Raw genomic sequence first — 20,198 nt, forward strand, 5'->3', positions numbered from 1 at the left:
CTGCTGAATTTTAGAAAATCCTTTGAAACTACCCATCACATTTTTGGCCAGTTTCCTCTTGTTCACATACCATGTTTTCCTCTGGATGAGGCCAAGAGGAAAACTGAAATTTTAAGGGGTGGGGGAGGTGAGTAGGGGGCAAAACCACCCAGGCTGCCCTTAAAGAGACAGCACATCATTTATCAGCTGCAAAGACAGATTTATAAGTAGAGGGCCCCCTCTGTTCCTTTAAGGTTGCAAAACAGATGGGAAGTGAATGGACAGTCAAAGGGTCAAGAAAACACATGGGAGGTGCTGCTTGTCTGCTGTTTGTATGTTCCCTGCTTAAGAAAGGGTCAAGATTGTAACTGCATGGCTGGATGCTGGAAAGGTCTTTCCTTTAAGCTGTTGCAAAGACAAACGTTGTTCCTCATCCTGCTGTCAAACTGCTATAAATATTGGTTTGCCAAGAGAGTTTCAGGCAGCTAAAAGTTTTTTTAAAAAGGCTGAGCAGGAGGATGAATCATGTGAATGAGTCTTAAACAATTAGCTCATTAGTGTAATAAAAGCCCTGCAGAACCCTGAAAAGTTTAAATGGAATTTATAATAGGTCGTGTAGTAATTCCATGAATCATTAAAAATATACAGCCTTTAAAGTGCAAGCTTACAGAAAAGAGCTGGCATACTCTTTAGTTACTAGTAGTGAGGCTGAACGAAGATGCCAATGCTACATCACAGTAGCCTTCCTTTGTTGCAATACAAATAAGAAAGGTAACAATCTATAATGAGATTTGAATTTGCAGCCGTTGGAGTTCTTTTGATACATTTTGACTTCAAATTATGCTCACTGAACTGGGATAATTATGATACAAAAATATTGTAAATACATTTATAAATATTAGGCTTCCCCTCTCACACACAAAGCTAGACAACCACCATTATATTCAGAGTTACTGACAATTTTTCTACTTGCTTTAAATCCCTTTGCCACCCTGATAGAAAAGGTATCTCAATCAGAGCAACATCTAGAATACCTGTAGTGCAGTTAGTAGAAAGACAATGAGGACAGAAACATGCTCTAACAATCCAAGTTGATGAAGTGAGATGCTTCTATTATTAAATACATAAAGATAATATTTCAGTGTCCTTTCAGAAATATTTATCTTAAATCCTAGAAGAAGACACAAGCTCTAAACATACTTTAATATCACTATGAAAATCTCCAAGGACCAGTAAACATATCAATGAATATAAGTTCATCAGTAATGCCTGCTGGTGACCTGGCTGAAAATCTCCTTTTGCATGGCATTAGCAGAAAACATCAAGGATCCTGTGTCCTACAAAAACATTCATAATATAAAGTGCACATTTCTTCTTTTCCCTGCTGTAGGTGAACCCACCTCCAAAACATCAAAAGCTCACCTCTAGATTGTATTTTTAGCCTGCTGTAGAAACATAATAAAATCTTAGTCTTAAGAAGCAATTTTAGACCTAAAAAAGAAAACAATCACAGCTACCATCACTGAAGTAACTTTTGTTGTAAGTATTAATATCATACTAATTATTAATCCCTGCATATCATAGCTAAGCAAAGCTATCAGCCGCCTATGAAAAACAGTATTACCTTTATTTCAGTCTAAAGATAACCAAGGACCAGCAGAAGAGACCTTGTCTGAAAACACTTCAGGTATTTTTATAAGGTATTCAGCATCGGAACATTTTAGCATTACTACTACTACTTCTTAGTATTAGGAATTGTGCTTTGTGCTGATCAATTTGTAGATTACTAATCAATCAGTGTCTTGATCTATGGATGCCCCAGATTCACAAGTGAGGTCACAAACTAGTGTACATCTCTATGCTGTCATTAAGGTTAGCTCGATGTGCAAATTATTATTAATCTATATTAGGCTGCAAGTTGATGAGAGTCACGATGCCTGTAATAGCAAGGGAGGAATTGGGTGCTTTCAGTTTTCTGTCTCTACTTTAGATTTTTAATTAACACTGAATCTCTCAACAGATGAAGCTGTGCTGCTTACCGGACAGCTAGGAGCTTAGTAGCAGAATGACAAGGCAAGCTCACAAAACAGACTCCCATCTTTAATCAGACTTACAGATTTAATTTAAAAATCAAAACTGTTAAGCTAGAATGAATCTGAACATGATGACACCCATTATTTTGGGTCGAAGTAGTGAAAAGTATAAAGGCAAATCAGAAACATTACTTGATGATTCATCCAGTGATGTAAAAAACCAAACAACACAACAACTTTCTTTTGCAGAAAGTTTATAGCTTTTTATACTTTTGTATACAGTTATAAAGGTAAGTTACTTATCATAAAGGCCACTGTAACCTTAAGGCTAAAAAACTGAAGGGAATTTAAGAAATAAATTATATATGCTAGTTTTCCATCCAAGATAAAACGTACTCAGAAGTTTGCTAGATAATAAAGAAATACACTATCAGGACTATGTCAAAGTCTGTCTAAAATATAATGCCAGAAAATGAAATGGTGATGAGACAAAATATCTTAATCATAAACAACTTCATTTTTGATCGTGAGAAACTTCAGACATCATGCCCTAAAGAAAATGTCCTACTATTTTTTCTTAGTTTGCTGTCATTCCTAGATGAAAATAGTTCCATCACTTCTGTTTTCATATAGACTTCCAAATTACAAGCCAACTGGATTCCACTACATCAACAACGTGCAACCTACACGATACTGACTTCCTCTGCTTTTGGAAATGTGAATGGTAAACTCCACAGTTCCATACTAGTTCAAAACAAACACACACACATTGGTCAGTTTAAAAATCTGCATTTGTACAAATAGTGGTATCTCCATGATAAGTACTTATTTAAATTTCAATAGGTAAGCCCATAAGCAACCAGTACTAAAAAGAAAATAGCATCCAGTTAGATACTTTGATTCATCATTAAGGAAATTTTAGGAAAAAAAGAAATTTGGCAGACAAGGCTAGAGTGACTCTCAAGTACAAGAGACATGGGTCTAGGGTAAGATTAACAGGCATTCAATATGTCATTATTCACGTAGCAGTTTATCATTATTTTTCAATGTCAACTTTAAATTATAGGCTTTGCCTAGTTAGTGATGAATGTGCTGAACTTTGTAAGGATCTGTTCTAGAATCTGGACATCAGTGCCTAACTCTTCATCAATAATTTTTAGAAATCACAGCAGACAGACTTGGGTCATCTGGGATTCTTAAGTTAAGTAAACCATCACTCCATCACAGGAGGTTTACAAGTGATGTATGTTCTCCCTTGAGGATTTACTTCCCTCTGAGAAGATGCCATGACACAAAGCAGGAACTACCTTATCTGCTCTTTGACACAGACCGTCAACCGTCCTACACATTCTTCTGGTTTGAATTCATTAGTTTCATGCAGCTGGTCCAAAACTCAAAGGAAAAAAAAAATTGAAGATAAAAACATTCAACCAGTATCTTTCATGTCAAAGAACACTTGCTTGGGTTAATTTCATAAATCACCTACATGGAATTAAAACACGATAATCATGCACAAACAATTAATTTGCATTCTATCAGAGTACCAGAAAATCAGCAAATCTACCAAAAAAAAAAAAAAGGGATGACTTGTTAACTTGGAGAGTTAGCAGAAACTGAAGACATGAATGCATAGACTGATCCCAAGAATGCTGCCTCTGGATTTCCTGTGTCATGGAGTGTCAGGACCTCAGCACAGGACCTCAGCACAGCTCAAAGGGAGAACAGGAGTCATACTGCCACCAGCACACTGGTGACACCAAAACAAGCTTGAACTCATTAGACACAGAGGGCCCACACAAACACTTTGATTGATTGAGATTTAGGCAGAAATGAATGTGCTCTAAACGACAATCAGCCTCTGATAAGATGCAGGCCATATTAATGTCCTGAGGGAAGCTGCTGGCAGGAGGTTCTGAAGATCGCAGCTACCCTGCACATGTTTATCAGAAGCTGGAGATCTGTTTGGTGATTCCCAGAGGAAAATGGGTGCTCTGCTTTTGTCTGGTTAGAAGGCCACTTCTCCTGCTGTGACATTCTGCCAACTGAGGATCAGACTTGTAACTGAGTACTCCTCACTGCTGTGACCTGCTGAAAGGAACAAAGCAAGACTGCTGCCACCTCGGTGAGTTGTCTCACAACTACGAAGAAACTATTTTTACTGATGTACCTTCCAATAATTAGGCATTGTGGAAGAAATGAGTGCACAAAATAACAGTAATTCTGCAGATTCTTGTAAAATTACTCCTCCATTTGGATTTTCTACAATGCTTTCCTCTTTTCCATGCCCACCTTTGTGCAGCAGGGACAACATTTGGGCTCTGCATCTTCAAAATTACTTTTTTCCCCTTCAATTTTCATAGAATCATAGAATCTTAGGGGTTGGAAGGGACCTCGAAAGATCATCTAGTCCAACCCCCCCTGCCAGAGCAGGGTCACCTAGAGAACATCACACAGGAACGCATCCAGGTGGGTTTTGAATGTCTCCAGTGAAGGAGACTCCACAACCTCCCTGGGCAGCCTGTTCCAGTGCTCTGTCACTCTCACAGTAAAACATTTTTTTTCGGATGTTCACCTTGAACCTCCTGTGCTCCAATTTGCACCCATAATTTTGTCAACACTGCAAACCTTGTTGGATCTGAACAAGCACCTTAAGGATCGATTTAAAGACTACTAATCACTGCCTTTTGAGCTGTTTTGTCTACTTCTGTTTTCTAGGGGAAAATTACCAAAGGTCTACTTATTTGAGAGATGATCATTCTCCTACAGCTGAGCCTTGCCCCTTATGAAACACTGTGACCTTTTAAAAAAGTCAGGAGCTCCTAACAGAAGAGTAAATGGAAGCAAATGTTTTACTTTTTTTTTTTTTTTAGATCTTAATCAACATTGTAATCAACAATGTTGTGAAGGACAGAGGTCAAATCAAAACAGTGTTGACAAGTCACCTCAAGGGACTGGAATTTAATTAGGCTACAGTAATGACCACAATATAGGATTATTTTCACACAACATTTTTATTGTTCAACTAACAGCAATGAAAACAAAGAAAAGGTAACCACAGAGCAAGTAATTATCTGTAAAGTACTGGTCACAGACTTTATCCTCAACTTTGCACACCTACACAACAAAAAAGGAGGTTGGGTTTCAATCAGTTTGTGACATACAACAGACATGACAGAGCCCTCTCAGCTTAGCCAAACACATTCTAGGAATTCCAGATCCTGAATCAGCAACTTGCACCTGGAAGTACCAACCTTAGCTACCATTAGCTTTCAAACTCCATTAAAAATGGCAAGTTTATTATATGCATATATGATATTAAATCATGCATGCTTGAAGTTTGCAAAAGGTTTACATTAGACATGAATGGATTCAAAACAAGGGAAAAAAGTTAATTTAATGAGTGACTTTAAAGCAATGGCTTTAGATATAAAACTTGATATTTTACTGAAACATTGATTTAGTTTTTATGTTTTAGTCTTGATAAGAAAATAATTAGGTTCTGCAAACTGTTATATTTCAAACCTTACAAATATATGACAATTCAAACAAATGGCCCTAAGCCATCTTTTCTTCATGTGAGGGCTCACTCCTCAAAAATTTCAAAAAGCTTTTGTGCAGAACGAAGCCTCCGCTGGCCCATGACACCTGTAGAGGTGTCAGTACTACTGACAAATGAACTTGGAGGCTGACCCTTTCACATTCATACCTAGTAATTTCAGGATCAAGTTTCCACAGGCATTCTACAATCTCTTCTCACCTCCTTCCAGTGACTCTCCCTGAGTAAATGCATATGGTTTTACTTATAATTTGGTGAAGCTCTGGGTTTTCTTTTCCCTTTTTAATTTTTGAAGAAACAGGATACTGGATGAATTGCATGCTGACCTAGGAAAGATGCTTGGCATGTACTATCCTTATATGTGTTTCTCATACACACAGAAGATGCCTTTGCAACATTCAGAGTTTAGCTGTTTAAAAGGAATAAAGGAGAAGAAATAAGCAAAGATAGAGCACATGTATCTCTTTGGAGTCTGTGAAATTTAATCTCTAATGAAGTCAACGGCAAAGCTCCTGCTGCCTGCCTTTGGCTAGGATTCACCTGAGTATTCAATGCACATGTGCACCACCTAGCACATTTTAAATGTTACTGCAATATGTGTATATGTAGCTTGGGTTTAGGGTAAGACACTGGAAGACACCACTTCCCTTCTGAAATGATTCAAGCATTCGATTCATAACAGTATTTTATTAACAGACCTTATTAAACGAATACTAAAGCAATGAAAAATGCATAACTGAGAAAAAACGACCATTGCTTACATTCTTCATAAAACACCAGGAGAGTGGCAAACAAGAGGGACAAGGCTAGGCTCGTGCATCTTCCTCCCCGAGGAAAAAGCCTAACATCCAAGAAAACAGTGTTCACAGTTTAAGCCATGCTGAGCACCAAAAAGCAAGAAAAAGTAACCAGAGGCTGCTCGATGCTCATCCTCCTCATACCTCCTAGAAAGGTCATTTGTTGCCATCTCGTGTTGGAAAGTTGTATGGCAGCTTAATCATTGACAAAGTTTCACACGATTGAGGAAGTTTCCTTTGGCCCTCTATATAAAAAGAGCAAGTCTAGTAGAGAGGAATTCTGGCAACAATTGCATAGTTCTGGGAGCTACCAACAACAAAACTGCCATGTTAAAAAGCAGTCTACAGATTTCAGATTAATCTACATGCTATGAATTTTGCATAGAGCTATAGAGTATTTCTGCTGAAATTATTACTGTATCATTTGTGTTAAAAAAAAATCAGCAGAAAAAATATTAACTTTGAATCAAGTGTATTTATTTTTTATCCAGTAAAGAAATGCACTACTCAATACTGGAAAACATAATAAAAATACATATAGTTCTTGGGAAGGTTTGACTTCAAAGATTTGTCTTTTATAAATTACCAACTCACTTTAGCATTGCCATCAAAAAGATCCTGAAACTCAGGAAATGCCAGTAGTTTCATTGTTTCAACAAATTTGGCAGAAAAATCCCCACATTTTAAAATGCTAATTTTTTTCACATTTTAGACGTAAGTTCAGAGGCAGCCTGCATCAATGTTCAGTGTCACTCACTTTGGAAAATTAAAAGCAAACACAGGAGAAAATAGTCTGAACTAGTAGAACTAAGAAAGATGAAATGAGTGGCAAGGCTGATGGAAGCTATGAAACAATGTCCAGCCAAAGAACAACTACTCAGATGAGAATTTTTCAAGCCAGGAAAAAGAAGAGCAAGTACAGATAGCACAAATATCCTTAAAATCATGAGTGGCATAAAAAAGGAAGAAAGATTACTGAATGCCTTCCTCAGTGCCACAACTAAGGAGAACCAAATGAAACTGGCAGGTGGCTCAAAAACAAACAAAAGGAAGTACTTTTTCACACAATGTGTAGTTAAACTCTGGAACTAATTGCCACAGGATGTTGCAGATGCCAAAGTTTACATGAGTTCAAAAAGCAATTAGAGAAATTCACAGGAGGAAAAAAAAATATGCTTGAATGGCTATTAATCACGAAGATAATTAGGAGATCTTGGAACCAGAAACTGTTAGATGCTGAGAGAGCACATCAGATGAGTACTACTGTATGCTTAACCTGTTCTTATGCTGTTTCCTAAGTACTCATGCCTGGTTATTGCCAGGGAAAGGACACTGGGATATAGTGACCACGAATCTCTTTGAATACAGGTTTTCTTACAGACTGATTGCATTTTAGGACATTTTAAAAATAATGTTTCAAATTCAGCTACTCATCTGCTCTGTCTCTTTTTGTACCTTATGATCCTTTCTTCCAGATGGTCTGTAGTCCTAGTGCTTATTTCCATCAACTTAGTTAATTGCTCTTTGGTACAACTATAATGATGATACTTTTGATAAGGAGTACATTCAAATTACGTTTAAAGGCTTTTTTTTTTTTTTTAAAGTAGCCTTCAGTAAATTTAAAAATATATAATTTATTAGAAAGGGTTCAAAAGTTCTGTTTACACTCTTGAAAATATCTAGAGTAAAACCCAAGAAATAAACACTGAGAAGCAGCAAGACTCAAGGCCTAAAGGTCATCAAGGAACATCCTTATATAGGAGTAAAGTATCTTTCAAGGCTGTAGAATATAGATAACAAAACCTGTCCAAGTAAGTTTTGAGTCTTATATGAGCTCTCATGAAATTGGGTCATCCCCATGGTAGAAACAGTTTTACATTAACCAGGATTCTCAAACAATGAAACACTTCCAGCATTAAAAGACTGATGTAACTGAAGTGAGATGGTGTTTCCAGCATCCCAACCTCAGGTATACGAATTTAGATTTACAAGTACAGTTTCCAATCAGGAAAGGAATCCCAGCCTCACATTTATAAATTTAGAATGGAAACTTTAAAAGACTACTTCTAAATATCAGAGGAATGACATCCTGGAGCATGTTTTCAGTCTCAACAGTGAGCTCCAAAAAGTTAACTGATTTAAAGATGGAGCTCAAGATATGTGAATAAGCTGGGTTATATAAACACAGCTGCTCGGAACAGAGAGATTGGACTTCATGATTCAGATCCCTTCCATTACATTCCTAATTCAAACACAAATACTTTATGAATGTGTGTTGGGGGAGTTAGGTTTTTCTTTCCTTAAGCAGAGTCCCAATCATCACTGAATGCTGCAGGAAGGAAATTGTACAGCCATCTGAGAGTTCAATGCTCTATGCTAGCAAAGTCTGTCTCAGGAGTATAAAAAACAAACCTTCACCACAGAGAAGTACTTGATTCACTGAGGGAAAGACAAAGAAATCCCTTTTTCATGTCATTTGCCCATAAAAACTATAACCACTTAGCAATGAAAGCATGCAGAAAGTAGAGAGAACATGCCTGACTTGGACTACACAGCTAAGAAGTACTAGTTTTAAAATCTTCTCATAGGCACAATAAAGCAGAACATGCCTCATACCTTATTTGATACTGGATTAAAATCATTTCCTTAGAAAAATTCATGTGGGATCTGTGACCTCTTGAATCTAAAGAAATACAGTGCAAGGACTGGTGTTTTGGCTACACAGTAATTTATGAAAGGGTACTACAAACTTTCAGCATATACACTAACACAGGTACCATGGATTATAAACACACCCAGGGGCTGCTCTTACAGCTCTGGACTTAGTTTACAAAATCAGGACCCCAGCTGTTACTGGTTTGAAATGGGAGGTTATTCCTGAAGCTGGTGTGAAGTTAAATTGACAATGCAAAAATTCAAAGTTGATTTCAGTGCAAAACAAAGATTAACTTAAACATGATGTATTTGCTAGTGCTCCTTTGCTTTGTTTTGAAACTTGGAATATTTAGGGAAAATCAAAACCACCAAGTTTCACTCCATACTGGTATTTGCCCAGAAAAAAAATTAACATCCAGCACCAAAGCAACAAAGCAAGCAGCACTGCTCACTAACACAAGGAGGTAACTTTCTCATTAAATATCTGTCCCACTATGCAGGCTGACATTAGTTTTACCTCAGTCTTATACAGAGAGAGGTAAAAGCCTTATTTTGCAAAACACGTTCCACCCACTCTAAAGGTATGGCACCATAAAGGTTGATACAGGGCATTTGGAGAGAATTATGAACTCATCATAGAAATTATACACTCCCATCAGCAGTTTCAGAGACCAATCAAAAAACCCAGTTAGCCCCAAATTCTCTAATATTCCTAATCACAAATCCAAAATATTGTAGCAACAAATAGTATAACTGACTGGGATTTTTACCAAACTAGCAACTACTAAAAATAAATAAATATATTTGTTTTATGCGACATTTTGGAGGCAAAAAATGGTAGTCATAATTCATACTTAAGAAACAAACAGCAAGTGAAGCTTCTCTGTCCCACTGAACTCTGGATATAAGAACATTGCTCAATAAAAGAGGACACACTGACCACAGAACTAAGTTATTCTGAGCTAAGTATCTGAAGTATTTTAAGAGAAAATTAGTTTCTAAGTTAAACACAAAATAAAGGTCTAAGAAGAAAGGTCACCTGTGATGTTCACATGCAGACATTTATATATCTACACAAACTTTATTTATCACAAGCATTTTTCCCTTTTGCATGCATAATACTTTCCCCCCTACCAGACCAGGTGTACAGCTGGGGTTTAAGTGGAAGTCTCACAGAACAATAGCAGAATGTTGCCAAGAAAACAATATATGCGCAAGAGCAAACCCCATCAGCTCTAAGTCAGTATAAACCTTATTGGATGTGCAGGTAAACAACAGGAGTATCACCTCAGCCTGGATCATCCCCTTATTTAAAATCCTACTATATTGACCAAAGCCACTTTTTGGGTGATTCAAGTACTTAAAACTACTGTAAACCTTCTGGAAGGCTAAATCTGCTAGAATGTCTTCCTTGTTAAATCTCATGGTCAGGTTTTGTTTCTGTATATCTAGTCTGAAACAAGCTGACCAGTAACTCAGAAGTATTTCCAGCTACTCTGCATTAAAAGTAAGTATTACCTGTGGGAAGGATGTGTATTTCACCTAGTAACTCAGAAGATGGGATCAAAACTTCCTTACAGTCAAGACTGAATCACCCAGAGACAGGTCTCTGAGGTGTGGATTAGGGATGTTGTACTAGAAAAACAACAACTTCCCTTTACAACACTACTATTTTAACTACAGTTTTCAATATACTGATGGAACACACTTGGATCAGTGAATTTACATCTGGTGTAAATTATGATGTTTTATCACACTACCTATGCTCACCTTTGAATCAGTATAATCTGACCTTATTTAAGAAGAACTCCATCTGTGATACTAACTAAATGCAAGTACATCAACAACCCATATCACACTAAGTTTTCTCAAGGACAGTGGTCATAATTTGCTTCATTTCAATTTAGTTCCAAAACACTATTAAGTAGGTACTTACTGAGATCCTCTGCAAGCTGGACCCTCTTGCCAGTTAGGAGCTTCACTTTTTTTTCATTGTCCTCAGCAAAATCTTCAAGCACTTCCTTTACATTCTTCTCCAAGCGTCTTACTGCAAAAAACCCAAAAGAACAAGAATTAGTGGTAATGCTTTTGCACCTTTTGCATCTAAGGACAGAATTCTGGGAACATCTGTGGGAGACTTAGCATATATTACCATACAAACTAATTTGGTTGCCCATTCTCCAAACTTCCGAACACAAGCTCCTTGTTCAGGCCATTAAGACAGAAAATTATTTGAGAAGGATGTTGAAATTTCAAATTATATTTTCTCTTTGAATTAAATTCTTACTGGATGACTTTTTTTAGGAGGAAAAAAAATGTAGGCTGCTTTTCTGTCTATTTAATTCAGCAGTTTCTTCTTTGAGACTGATTGCCCAACAAATCTTTTATTGTAAACATCTTTGCTGCCTTCCTTCTTAACAGTTACACTTCTGCTACCAACATCACCCTCATCAGATGAAAAAAGACTAAGCCAATTAAAGGTGAAAGATGGAAAAATGACAACACTGGGGTGTGTTACTGAAGGACTGGTGACACACAGAGGGGTGTTGCCATATATAGAAGGCCAAGAGGAACCAAGAGCTTTTTATTATGACCACCGTAAAACTTTCAACCTTGCACTACAGGAGGGAGCAACTCCTATTAAAACTTACTCATTTTCAGCCAGAGTAAGTTGCCAAAAAGTTATGTGTTTTGAAGAGCCAAGACCTAGTTTTCTACATTTAGGTACAATTTCTTCTCCATGGTAATGTGCAAGACATGAAAAAATTAAACCTTTTATTGCACCTTTTCAGGAAGCAGATTGAAAACTACTTTACAGATCAAAGGTCATTATTAGTAGTTGTACCTTAGTGCTAGTCAATTGCTACATAAATTATGCTTTATAAGGAAGGTACTGTTGTATAAGCTTGTCTAGATACCAGTAGGCCCACTTTGCATAGTTTAAAAAAACGCATTATAATTTATTCTTATATTAAAACATTTAAAAATTAAATCTACAGACAGGCTGACCTGAGACAAAAAACCAGGCACTACTGAAATTCTTTCTGCTTGGAAAAAGTTACTGACAACTGGCATCATGAAAATATTTTAAACTGAAGGGTGTCTTAATTTCTTGACATTCTATTTACACTAAACCCTTTAACGTAAATAGAATGTCAAATTCTTTCTTCTACATCTTTTAAATACCTAAACAGGAGACAAAAATCAGCCAGCCAGGCTAAGGATGAAAGGAACACATAGCCAGAGGAATACTGGAAAATTTCTAACCAAATGTTTATTTCAAACACCTCAGTTCAGTAGGAGCCTTACCTTCAGTGTTGGTGAGCTGCTGCCTCAGGGTGTTTGCTGTAATTGCCAGCATTCGCTGTATCCGCCAGAAGAGGACAATATCATTGCACTCCAGCTGAAACCAGGGAAGTTGTGCTGTCAGACCTCTGGTGTGCACTGAGCATCCCACACCTACTAGAACCCTTGACACTTTTGGTGGCAACTGTGAACTCATGTATGCATACCCTGATCTTGCAGAAATATTCCCCAGAATAACTGCTCTAACCACGTAAGCCCTATTTAATACACTACATTTCCATCTATTTTGAACAGAAAGACACACATCCAGGGTTATAATGGAAGAAAAACAGTTGCACACACTATATATGCAGTTAATCTAATGCTCAATAAAACTAACATGCTTGTTCATAGCAAACACATTGAAAGACAACAGCTGAACTCCCAAGTCATGAGTCCCTGTCTGACAAATGCTCCCGAGGTGGTGTTGTATTTCTAGTATTTGGCTATATTTGTTTCCGAGGCGGTGTTGTTGTATTTCTAGTATTTGGCTATATTTGTTAACAGAAAAGACCATTTCTACACCTGCAAGGATGGCAGGAGGAAGCACTAACTTCACATTAGGACACCTCAGAAAAACATTAACAGGAGGTTAAGTGCCATGGAGAGGCAGGACTCTACTACTCTAGGACCGTAGTATCTCTTATAGGCAAAGGGATTTCTACAGTACTAAAGATTTCTGGCTTCACAGGGGCTCATTATTTCTCATTAGAAAGCAAAACAAAAGACCACAGAAAGTGAGGAGCTTTATCTTTACAGGAACTTCTTTTAGATTTAAATAATGGTAAGAAAACTGTATATTCTCTTATTTGTGTGAGTTCATGCACACTGTCATTTGTTGCCCAAGCTTGGATTTACAAAACTGCAAAGTCATCTAAAAGATCTGCTTGTAAGCTCTACAGGTTTTTTCTTTTGAGCATGTGATTCCAAGCATTAACTCGAAACACTTACTTATCATACTCAGCCCATAAAAAATCCTTAATTAACATTTTCTGAATTTTTGTATCAGTAAGATAAATAAATAATCCATGGGGAAGTAGGAGAAACTGATACCAATAGCTGCAAAATTCTGCTTTTAACAGTGTATTTTTGATGCTCATGGATAAGGAAAAGATGTTTAGGTCACGGCTGATACCTAGTGGTCATTTTATACAATTACCACCATGATAGCATTTTATATCAATTACAAACCTCATGTAAAACATATCTAGGATCACCAGTAATCTGAAGGTAAAGTGTATACAAGAAAGGTTAGACTAGTTTAAAGTTTTTTCAACTGACATGGAAACATAAGGCAAAACACCAGCATATAAGTGCTCTTCAATTTACCTCTGAGTCCACAAAATGCCTCTGATAATAATAGAAGCCTCTTCGACACAGATTACAGTGGTTCAAAGCAGTCTTCAGGAAATATCTTCTATAAATTTGGTGCCATGTGTCTTTAATCTAGGAAAACAGCACTTAAATGTGACTAAACAAATACATACGCTCGCTTTCGTGCATAGCTTAATGACTGCATTTTATTTTAAAATGTAACTCCAAATTCCACTATCCCTGTCACATAATGTATGTTTAAATATTTCTCAGCAATTCATCTGCAACTGGCATATGATTAATGTGTTAGTTACATTTGACAAACATTACAGATGATTATCAACTTAAAAATCTACACTTCCATGCTTGTAACATAATTTAATGCTTTAAAACGTGCTTTGGCTGCAGACATTTAAATTATATGCTACAATACAGGACAAAGTTCTGGTCTTGGCATGATATAATCTTCGTATTAACACAGAATACACTTTTGAATGGTACCCATTAATCTATCAATTAAACCAGATTACAGCATAGGGAAATACTTAATGGGTCCTATGTAAACAAACATTTGAAACTTTTTTATTAGGCTTAATATGTTTCAGTTCATCAGAATTAAATATGCACACAGATATTGCCCTTGAAAAAGGCCATAAAATAAAATTAAGAAAATCAGTTACCTAGCTAGGAAGGAAACTCAATTTGCACTCAGTCTCCTCATGCAGAACATGTGCATCTCTACTCTGCCCTTTAGTAAAAGGTATGGTAAGGGCTGTACAGGAAAGGGGCAGTAGGTATTTATATAACTCTTCTGCCTTGAATAAGTGCATTTATTAACATTGAATAGGGAGCCAAAGTTACTGCAAAGAATAAATCACTGTTCAAGGAAATCTTCACTTATTAATATTTGAATTCTGTTTTAAAAATTTGTATTTAATCAGATAAAAGATCTAATAATGGTTAAGAGCCATACATTGCAATGACATAAATAATCTTCCAGAACATTTAAAATGTACAATACATTCCCTCAGAGTACTCCAAACCCCATCTTTTTCCAACTATTTTTACAAAATTTCCCTCTCTTCAATGCACTTTTGAAATTCAAACTGCACATCTAACCAGTCAGGATTGCACAAGATGTTGTTACTGTATCTTGCTCACAAAGGCCTTGATTCCACTATTGAACATCTGAACAATAATTTTAAACAAGCCTCATCGTAACGCAGGCGAGAAAATCTGCTCAGCAGATCCTGATTTCAGTCTAGGCTGACAGACCCTGAAGTCTTGTTCTGCATCTTGTCTGACAGCCAACAGAAGGGTGTGAATTGCGTGCAGCCATTGACACATTAATTTGGAAACATCTGGGTTACAAACTCAGGATGTAGATGGAGGTTTTTTGCATGGTATCTTGAAAGAACATTCAAATGTTCACAGGGGGCTTCCATATGTTCTGTTACAATTCTGCATCTTACCAGACATGGGTCCACTGTTATTCCTCTTGCTTCCAAATTCTTTCTGACAGTTGTCACTTCATCATTTGCCAGATAAGCTGCATGTTCTTCATTACATTTGATTAACTTCTCAAGTTCATTTTTTGTTTCGTTACGAATATTCTAGGATAAGAATGATTAGTTAGAATTAATTACTATAGGCTCAGAGAACCTTAGCACTTCTTCAATGAACAGTCTACCTGCTCAATAGGACAGAAAACACCTTTGACACTATTTAAATAACTCTAAAGGTATTTGTGCAAAGACACCTCAAAATATTTAAAAATTGATATTTTGCTGTAATTTTTTTCCCATTTTTAAAATTTTCCTTATGCACAGAAATGCAGAAAAGGAATAGAAGGCTGGGAAAAAAAGTAACCACAGCTGTTAGCCTCCTCTCCCCAGTGGGGTTCACATTCATAGGGATAGAATTGTAGTTTTTGCCTAAGAGCAAAAATTCTCTATCAATTCATACCTTCAAGTTGTTGTTCATTAAATTCAAGTAAGACAGGTTAAAGTCACTACCTTTCTCCCATACCTGGCTGCATACAGTTGACTGTGAAACTCCTTCCTCTGAAACAATTACTTTCTACTGTATTCTTTTAAACTCTACTTACTTCTTTAAAGTATGATTCAGTTTGAGAAATATCTAGAAAAAGTAACATAAAAAGCCCATCATCTCTGGGCATTGAATGGAAGGTGCTATTTAAATTAAAAATAAATTTCCAAAAGCTATGAGCAAATGAGAGGTTACGATGAAAATGATCAATCAGAAGATACAACTGCGACTAGAATACTGGTGATAATGCAATCACATACTAATTACACCAAATGGAGCATGATAGGAAATGGCACATGACTTTTACTTAAAAGGCATGCACAGAAAGTATAGCCCAGTTTCCATCCTGCTTTCACCAATTTCTATCCACTGGAAAAATTGTAATATTCAGGTCAATGGCATAATAGTAAAGATGTAATTTAGCTGAAGAATGCAATACAGTTCCTAACCACTACATAGTATATAGAATTCTTTGTGGTGTAACATTTAAAACAATGAATACTAACAGTAATTGTATTTAAAAGTAATTTCTTAAAATAATCTGAATAGTGTGGTGAGGGTTGGTATTTTGAAAAGTTACTGAGTAATAATCAGAGTCTTCTAAAGGAAGTAAACTACAAAGTTCTTTTTTTTTCTTTTTATTTTTTATCCCCTTTTACCTGTTCTTTAGTGCGGCCCATCCAGTACAACCATCTTTTTCTCCAGTCTGGACCCACCATACCTTCAATAACAGATTCAGCTAAAAAAGAAAGCATGATATTAAGTATCACTCAAAATAGATGTAACGAGCCAGATTTCCAGCTCTGAAATTAGGTACAAGATCAAGAATGGCCATTTTATGCCTAAGAATGCCATTCTGAGAAAAGGCAGATGTCTTTTCCTAAAATTTAAAAATTACTGCCAGCTGGTACATCCTTCAAGACACTACCCACTGAGGCAACCTTCCAGGTTCCAATTTGGGCACTTAAAAAGATCTTGTTCTCTTGCAACTCACATCAAAATTAATTACGCTTGATAACAATAAATGGAGCAATCACTGTCCCTGAATTTATTCTATTGTTCTACATGTGTTTGTACCATTTTTGGACTCTACAGATCTCTATTACCAATCTTCCAGTTGCCTCATTGCAAGAGCACCAGCTTTTGAGGCTGTATGTTGCTGAATGTTTCTAACAGTATTGATACCGATTTAAACTGCCACCACTACCTCAGTTGTGCTGACACTAAAGCTTGCACTGCAGAGAACAAGATCTGGAAATTGGCCCAGATGAAAAAGCACACAAGTGTGTAATACATCACACAACTCACTGTCTTTGAGACGACTCTGGAGCGTCTCTTCCATAAAATGAATAGCTGCATCCCACTGCTGTTTATCAGATATTGACCGATCTTCCAAGGCATTGTGCTGGATGACTCGCTGCAATACAGAACACTATCTCAGCATAAAACATAGTTTACTCAGGATTTAGTAAAAACAAAAGACTTGACATTCTCTTAATTTCTGACGCCTACAAAAACAGCATGGATGGGGCACACAGGATTTATTCAAGAGGCACCTTTAAAAAGCACAGCCAAAAATATTTTCTTGTGCCTTTACATTGACTCTCTTCTATAGCCAAGCATAAATAATATAAAAACTACAGCAAACATATGAAATCCTTCCAGATTACAGAATCTATAAAGACAGTCACGAAACACTGTTATTTTATGTGGCTATACTTAACAGAATGAATGAGTTGAGGTTGAACAATTCTCACAAGGCTGTCCCCTGGGGCAGCCAGGGAGGACTTTTTTCTAAACCAACAAAAACACTGTTATTGGATGTTATTTAGGGCAATAATTAATAAAAAGTACTAACTAAATGAATTGAGAAACACTGAATTAAAACATTAGATAAAAAAATGAGAGATGGACACATCTCCCTGTCATTTTATGATTATATTAAAAGAATACAAAAAAACCCACTCAAGATGCAATTTCTGGAAAAAGATTTCTACAGCACTTAGTCAACAAAGCAAAAAACCCACTACATTATACCAGGCTATCCTCTGCTCTCTCGTTCCATTTATGTCGCTTTATACTTTCTTCTTTGACAGCTTGTTTCAATTTATCAAAGATATCATCATGCTCTTTTCCTTTTTTTTCTGTCATGAAACGGGAAAATTCTTCTTGCAAAGTCTCCCATGCTACCTAGAAAATCAGCAAACAATGACTGCTGAAATGGACTGTTACACCATTCGTGCACCAGCTGGTAAAGGAATATTTATGACAGTTCTAGCAAGTATGAAAATTTGCCTACTTTTTGAAAACAACATACAAGTATAAGAGTAAGTCACCAACTTTTCCTCTGCTGCCTTATCTGTTATCCTTATCCATTTAAAATCAACACTAAACTTTGATTTGCTATGTTGTAGCAAGTGGAATTCTGTTAAACTTGCATAAATCTATTAAATATCAATATACCAAGCCTGAAGGCTTTAACCTTTTAAGAGTAGGGTTTTTTTGGTCTTTAATAGGGAAAATTCACTAGAAGACCAAAATACGTTTCTGCTTTATATGCTTCTCAATATTAAGATATTACTAGCCTTTTCTGACATGTAAGCTGATGAGAAGAACTGTAGTCAACCCTTCAAACCATTCCCATACATTTAAGGAGCTATGCTTTTATTTCAACAGGTTTTGCACATTTACTTTTACATTATTTAAATTTTTTAAAGTAACTAAATTCTCACCTCTACTGCTTTATTAGGCAGTTGCTTGTCAGTCCACTGCTTCAGTTTGATGTCCACAGTGGTGTTAAATGTCCCTGAGTTCATAGTTTGTGCTGCTGGAAGGTAGATATTCTCAATCACATGAGTAGATACCCTTTCCCATAAAGTCTTCTGAAGAATCTCCTCCCTAAAAATGGAAGTTGTAATACATAGGATAGCTTTCAACAGAAATGTTTTTAACATGTATGTATCCAATTTGTAAGAAACATGAAGAAAACAAGACCACATAACACAGGGAAATGCTCCTTAGCATCAGGACACAACTTCAATCAAAATCTGCTTGGAACTAAGGACATAAGTACACAACGTTTTCAGCAGCAAAGCAAGCTTTGGAAGTTGGCCTCTACATCTCTTCTGGCTGCCACTGCACAGCAGTTCCTTACACTGGTATAAGCACACAGAGCTGTGTGTGCAGATGCATGGCAGGTGAGGGAATGACAAGGGGGGAGACTGTAAAGCAGTGAAATGATTTGAGTAAAAAGTCCCGAATCTCAAAAAAAGCATGTGGGTTTTGCTTCTGTAGTATTCTGATTTGTTTGTTCAAATGTGCTGTAGTTTTCCACCTGGGATTTTCTTTGTTCCCAGATTTGATAAACAATGAAACAAGCTGAGAAGCCCAACCCTCTACCAAAATATATACTGATACTTATGAATGTGTCTCATATCACTATAACACTAAGCACCACTTTCCTATTTATGATGCATTTCAAGAAGTAACAATGTTTAACTTTAACCTTTTAAAATTACAGTAAACTTTCTCAGGGAAGTTTGCAGCTGCAGTGACACAACTCAGCTGAGCCAGGGTCACCTGCAGCCAGTAGCCAGAGGCAGCCACGCTCCTTCTGCTCTTGCCACAGTCTCCAAGTACAGGTTGTGTGTTTCTTGCAGGTTAGTTTTACACTAGCTCAGGAGCTAAACCAGCTTACCAACAGGTCTTGTGAATGCCATGCTTGGTAGAATGGTGAGAGCTAAGAGCTGAAGAATAAAACCTGCCTTTTTTTTTGGTGGTACAAGACTATCAGATTCACTCAAGCCCTTTTCTTCCAAACAGGCTGAAATTCAGGACACAAATCTCATCCTTAATAATGTCCCTACTCTGAATGGACCATCTGTGGACAAAGACTGAAGAACTTCTCATAAATACCACTCCCCCCATTTCAACAATGACATAACTGAAAATGCCTTGTGTGTTTAAAGCATCCTTAAAGATTTTGAAGCTGTCCTTCCAACATACCAGTATAAACAGGGATCAAAGCCACTAGTTTTTCTACTGTTGGAAGAGATTTTTTGCATACTTAGGGTAATAAAAGTATTTATAAAAAATTAAAAGGAACTCAAGCATTTAAATGCTGAAATAATCCGCTATAAATAAAAAAAAAATTTCCTACCAGTAAAAAATATTTTTCTTAAAAAGCTTTAAAATAGGATGTTTTGGACAGGGTTCAATTAAAGATCAATTATTGATTATTTTTTATCACCCTTAAAGAACTGGGGATGTAGCAAATTAATTTCATTTACAGGGTGTGCTGGAAATAGTCTGTTATGGATTTTACCACTTACACATGCATTGTAGGAGAAGGGCACAATTAAGAACAAATGCAATCTCATTCCTTCTTTACTGACATATCAATTAAAATAGACTTTTGCTTTGCTTAATCCAATCAAACTTAATTGGAAGGAATGGAAATTTTAACAGGAT

The 20,198-nt window shown here is 36.5% G+C and overlaps 1 protein-coding gene across 1 annotated transcript in view; it reads right to left on the reverse strand.

The window, feature by feature from the left end:
- Positions 1-20,198, reverse strand: part of OPA1 (optic atrophy 1 (autosomal dominant)) — a 42,296-nt gene that overhangs the window by 6,836 nt on the left and 15,262 nt on the right. Inside the window, exons 16-23 of the mRNA XM_010001732.1 lie at positions 18,461-18,626; positions 17,766-17,918; positions 17,037-17,145; positions 16,388-16,467; positions 15,152-15,292; positions 13,695-13,811; positions 12,330-12,423; positions 10,957-11,067 (exon numbers count right to left, since the gene is read on the reverse strand). Of these exons, the coding sequence (XP_010000034.1) occupies positions 10,957-11,067; positions 12,330-12,423; positions 13,695-13,811; positions 15,152-15,292; positions 16,388-16,467; positions 17,037-17,145; positions 17,766-17,918; positions 18,461-18,626 (971 nt within the window). The remainder of the gene's footprint in view (positions 1-10,956; positions 11,068-12,329; positions 12,424-13,694; positions 13,812-15,151; positions 15,293-16,387; positions 16,468-17,036; positions 17,146-17,765; positions 17,919-18,460; positions 18,627-20,198) is intronic.

This window comes from Chaetura pelagica, unplaced genomic scaffold (assembly GCF_000747805.2).
Source record: "Chaetura pelagica isolate M959 unplaced genomic scaffold, ChaPel_1.0 scaffold807, whole genome shotgun sequence".
Classification (NCBI taxonomy): domain Eukaryota; kingdom Metazoa; phylum Chordata; class Aves; order Apodiformes; family Apodidae; genus Chaetura; species Chaetura pelagica.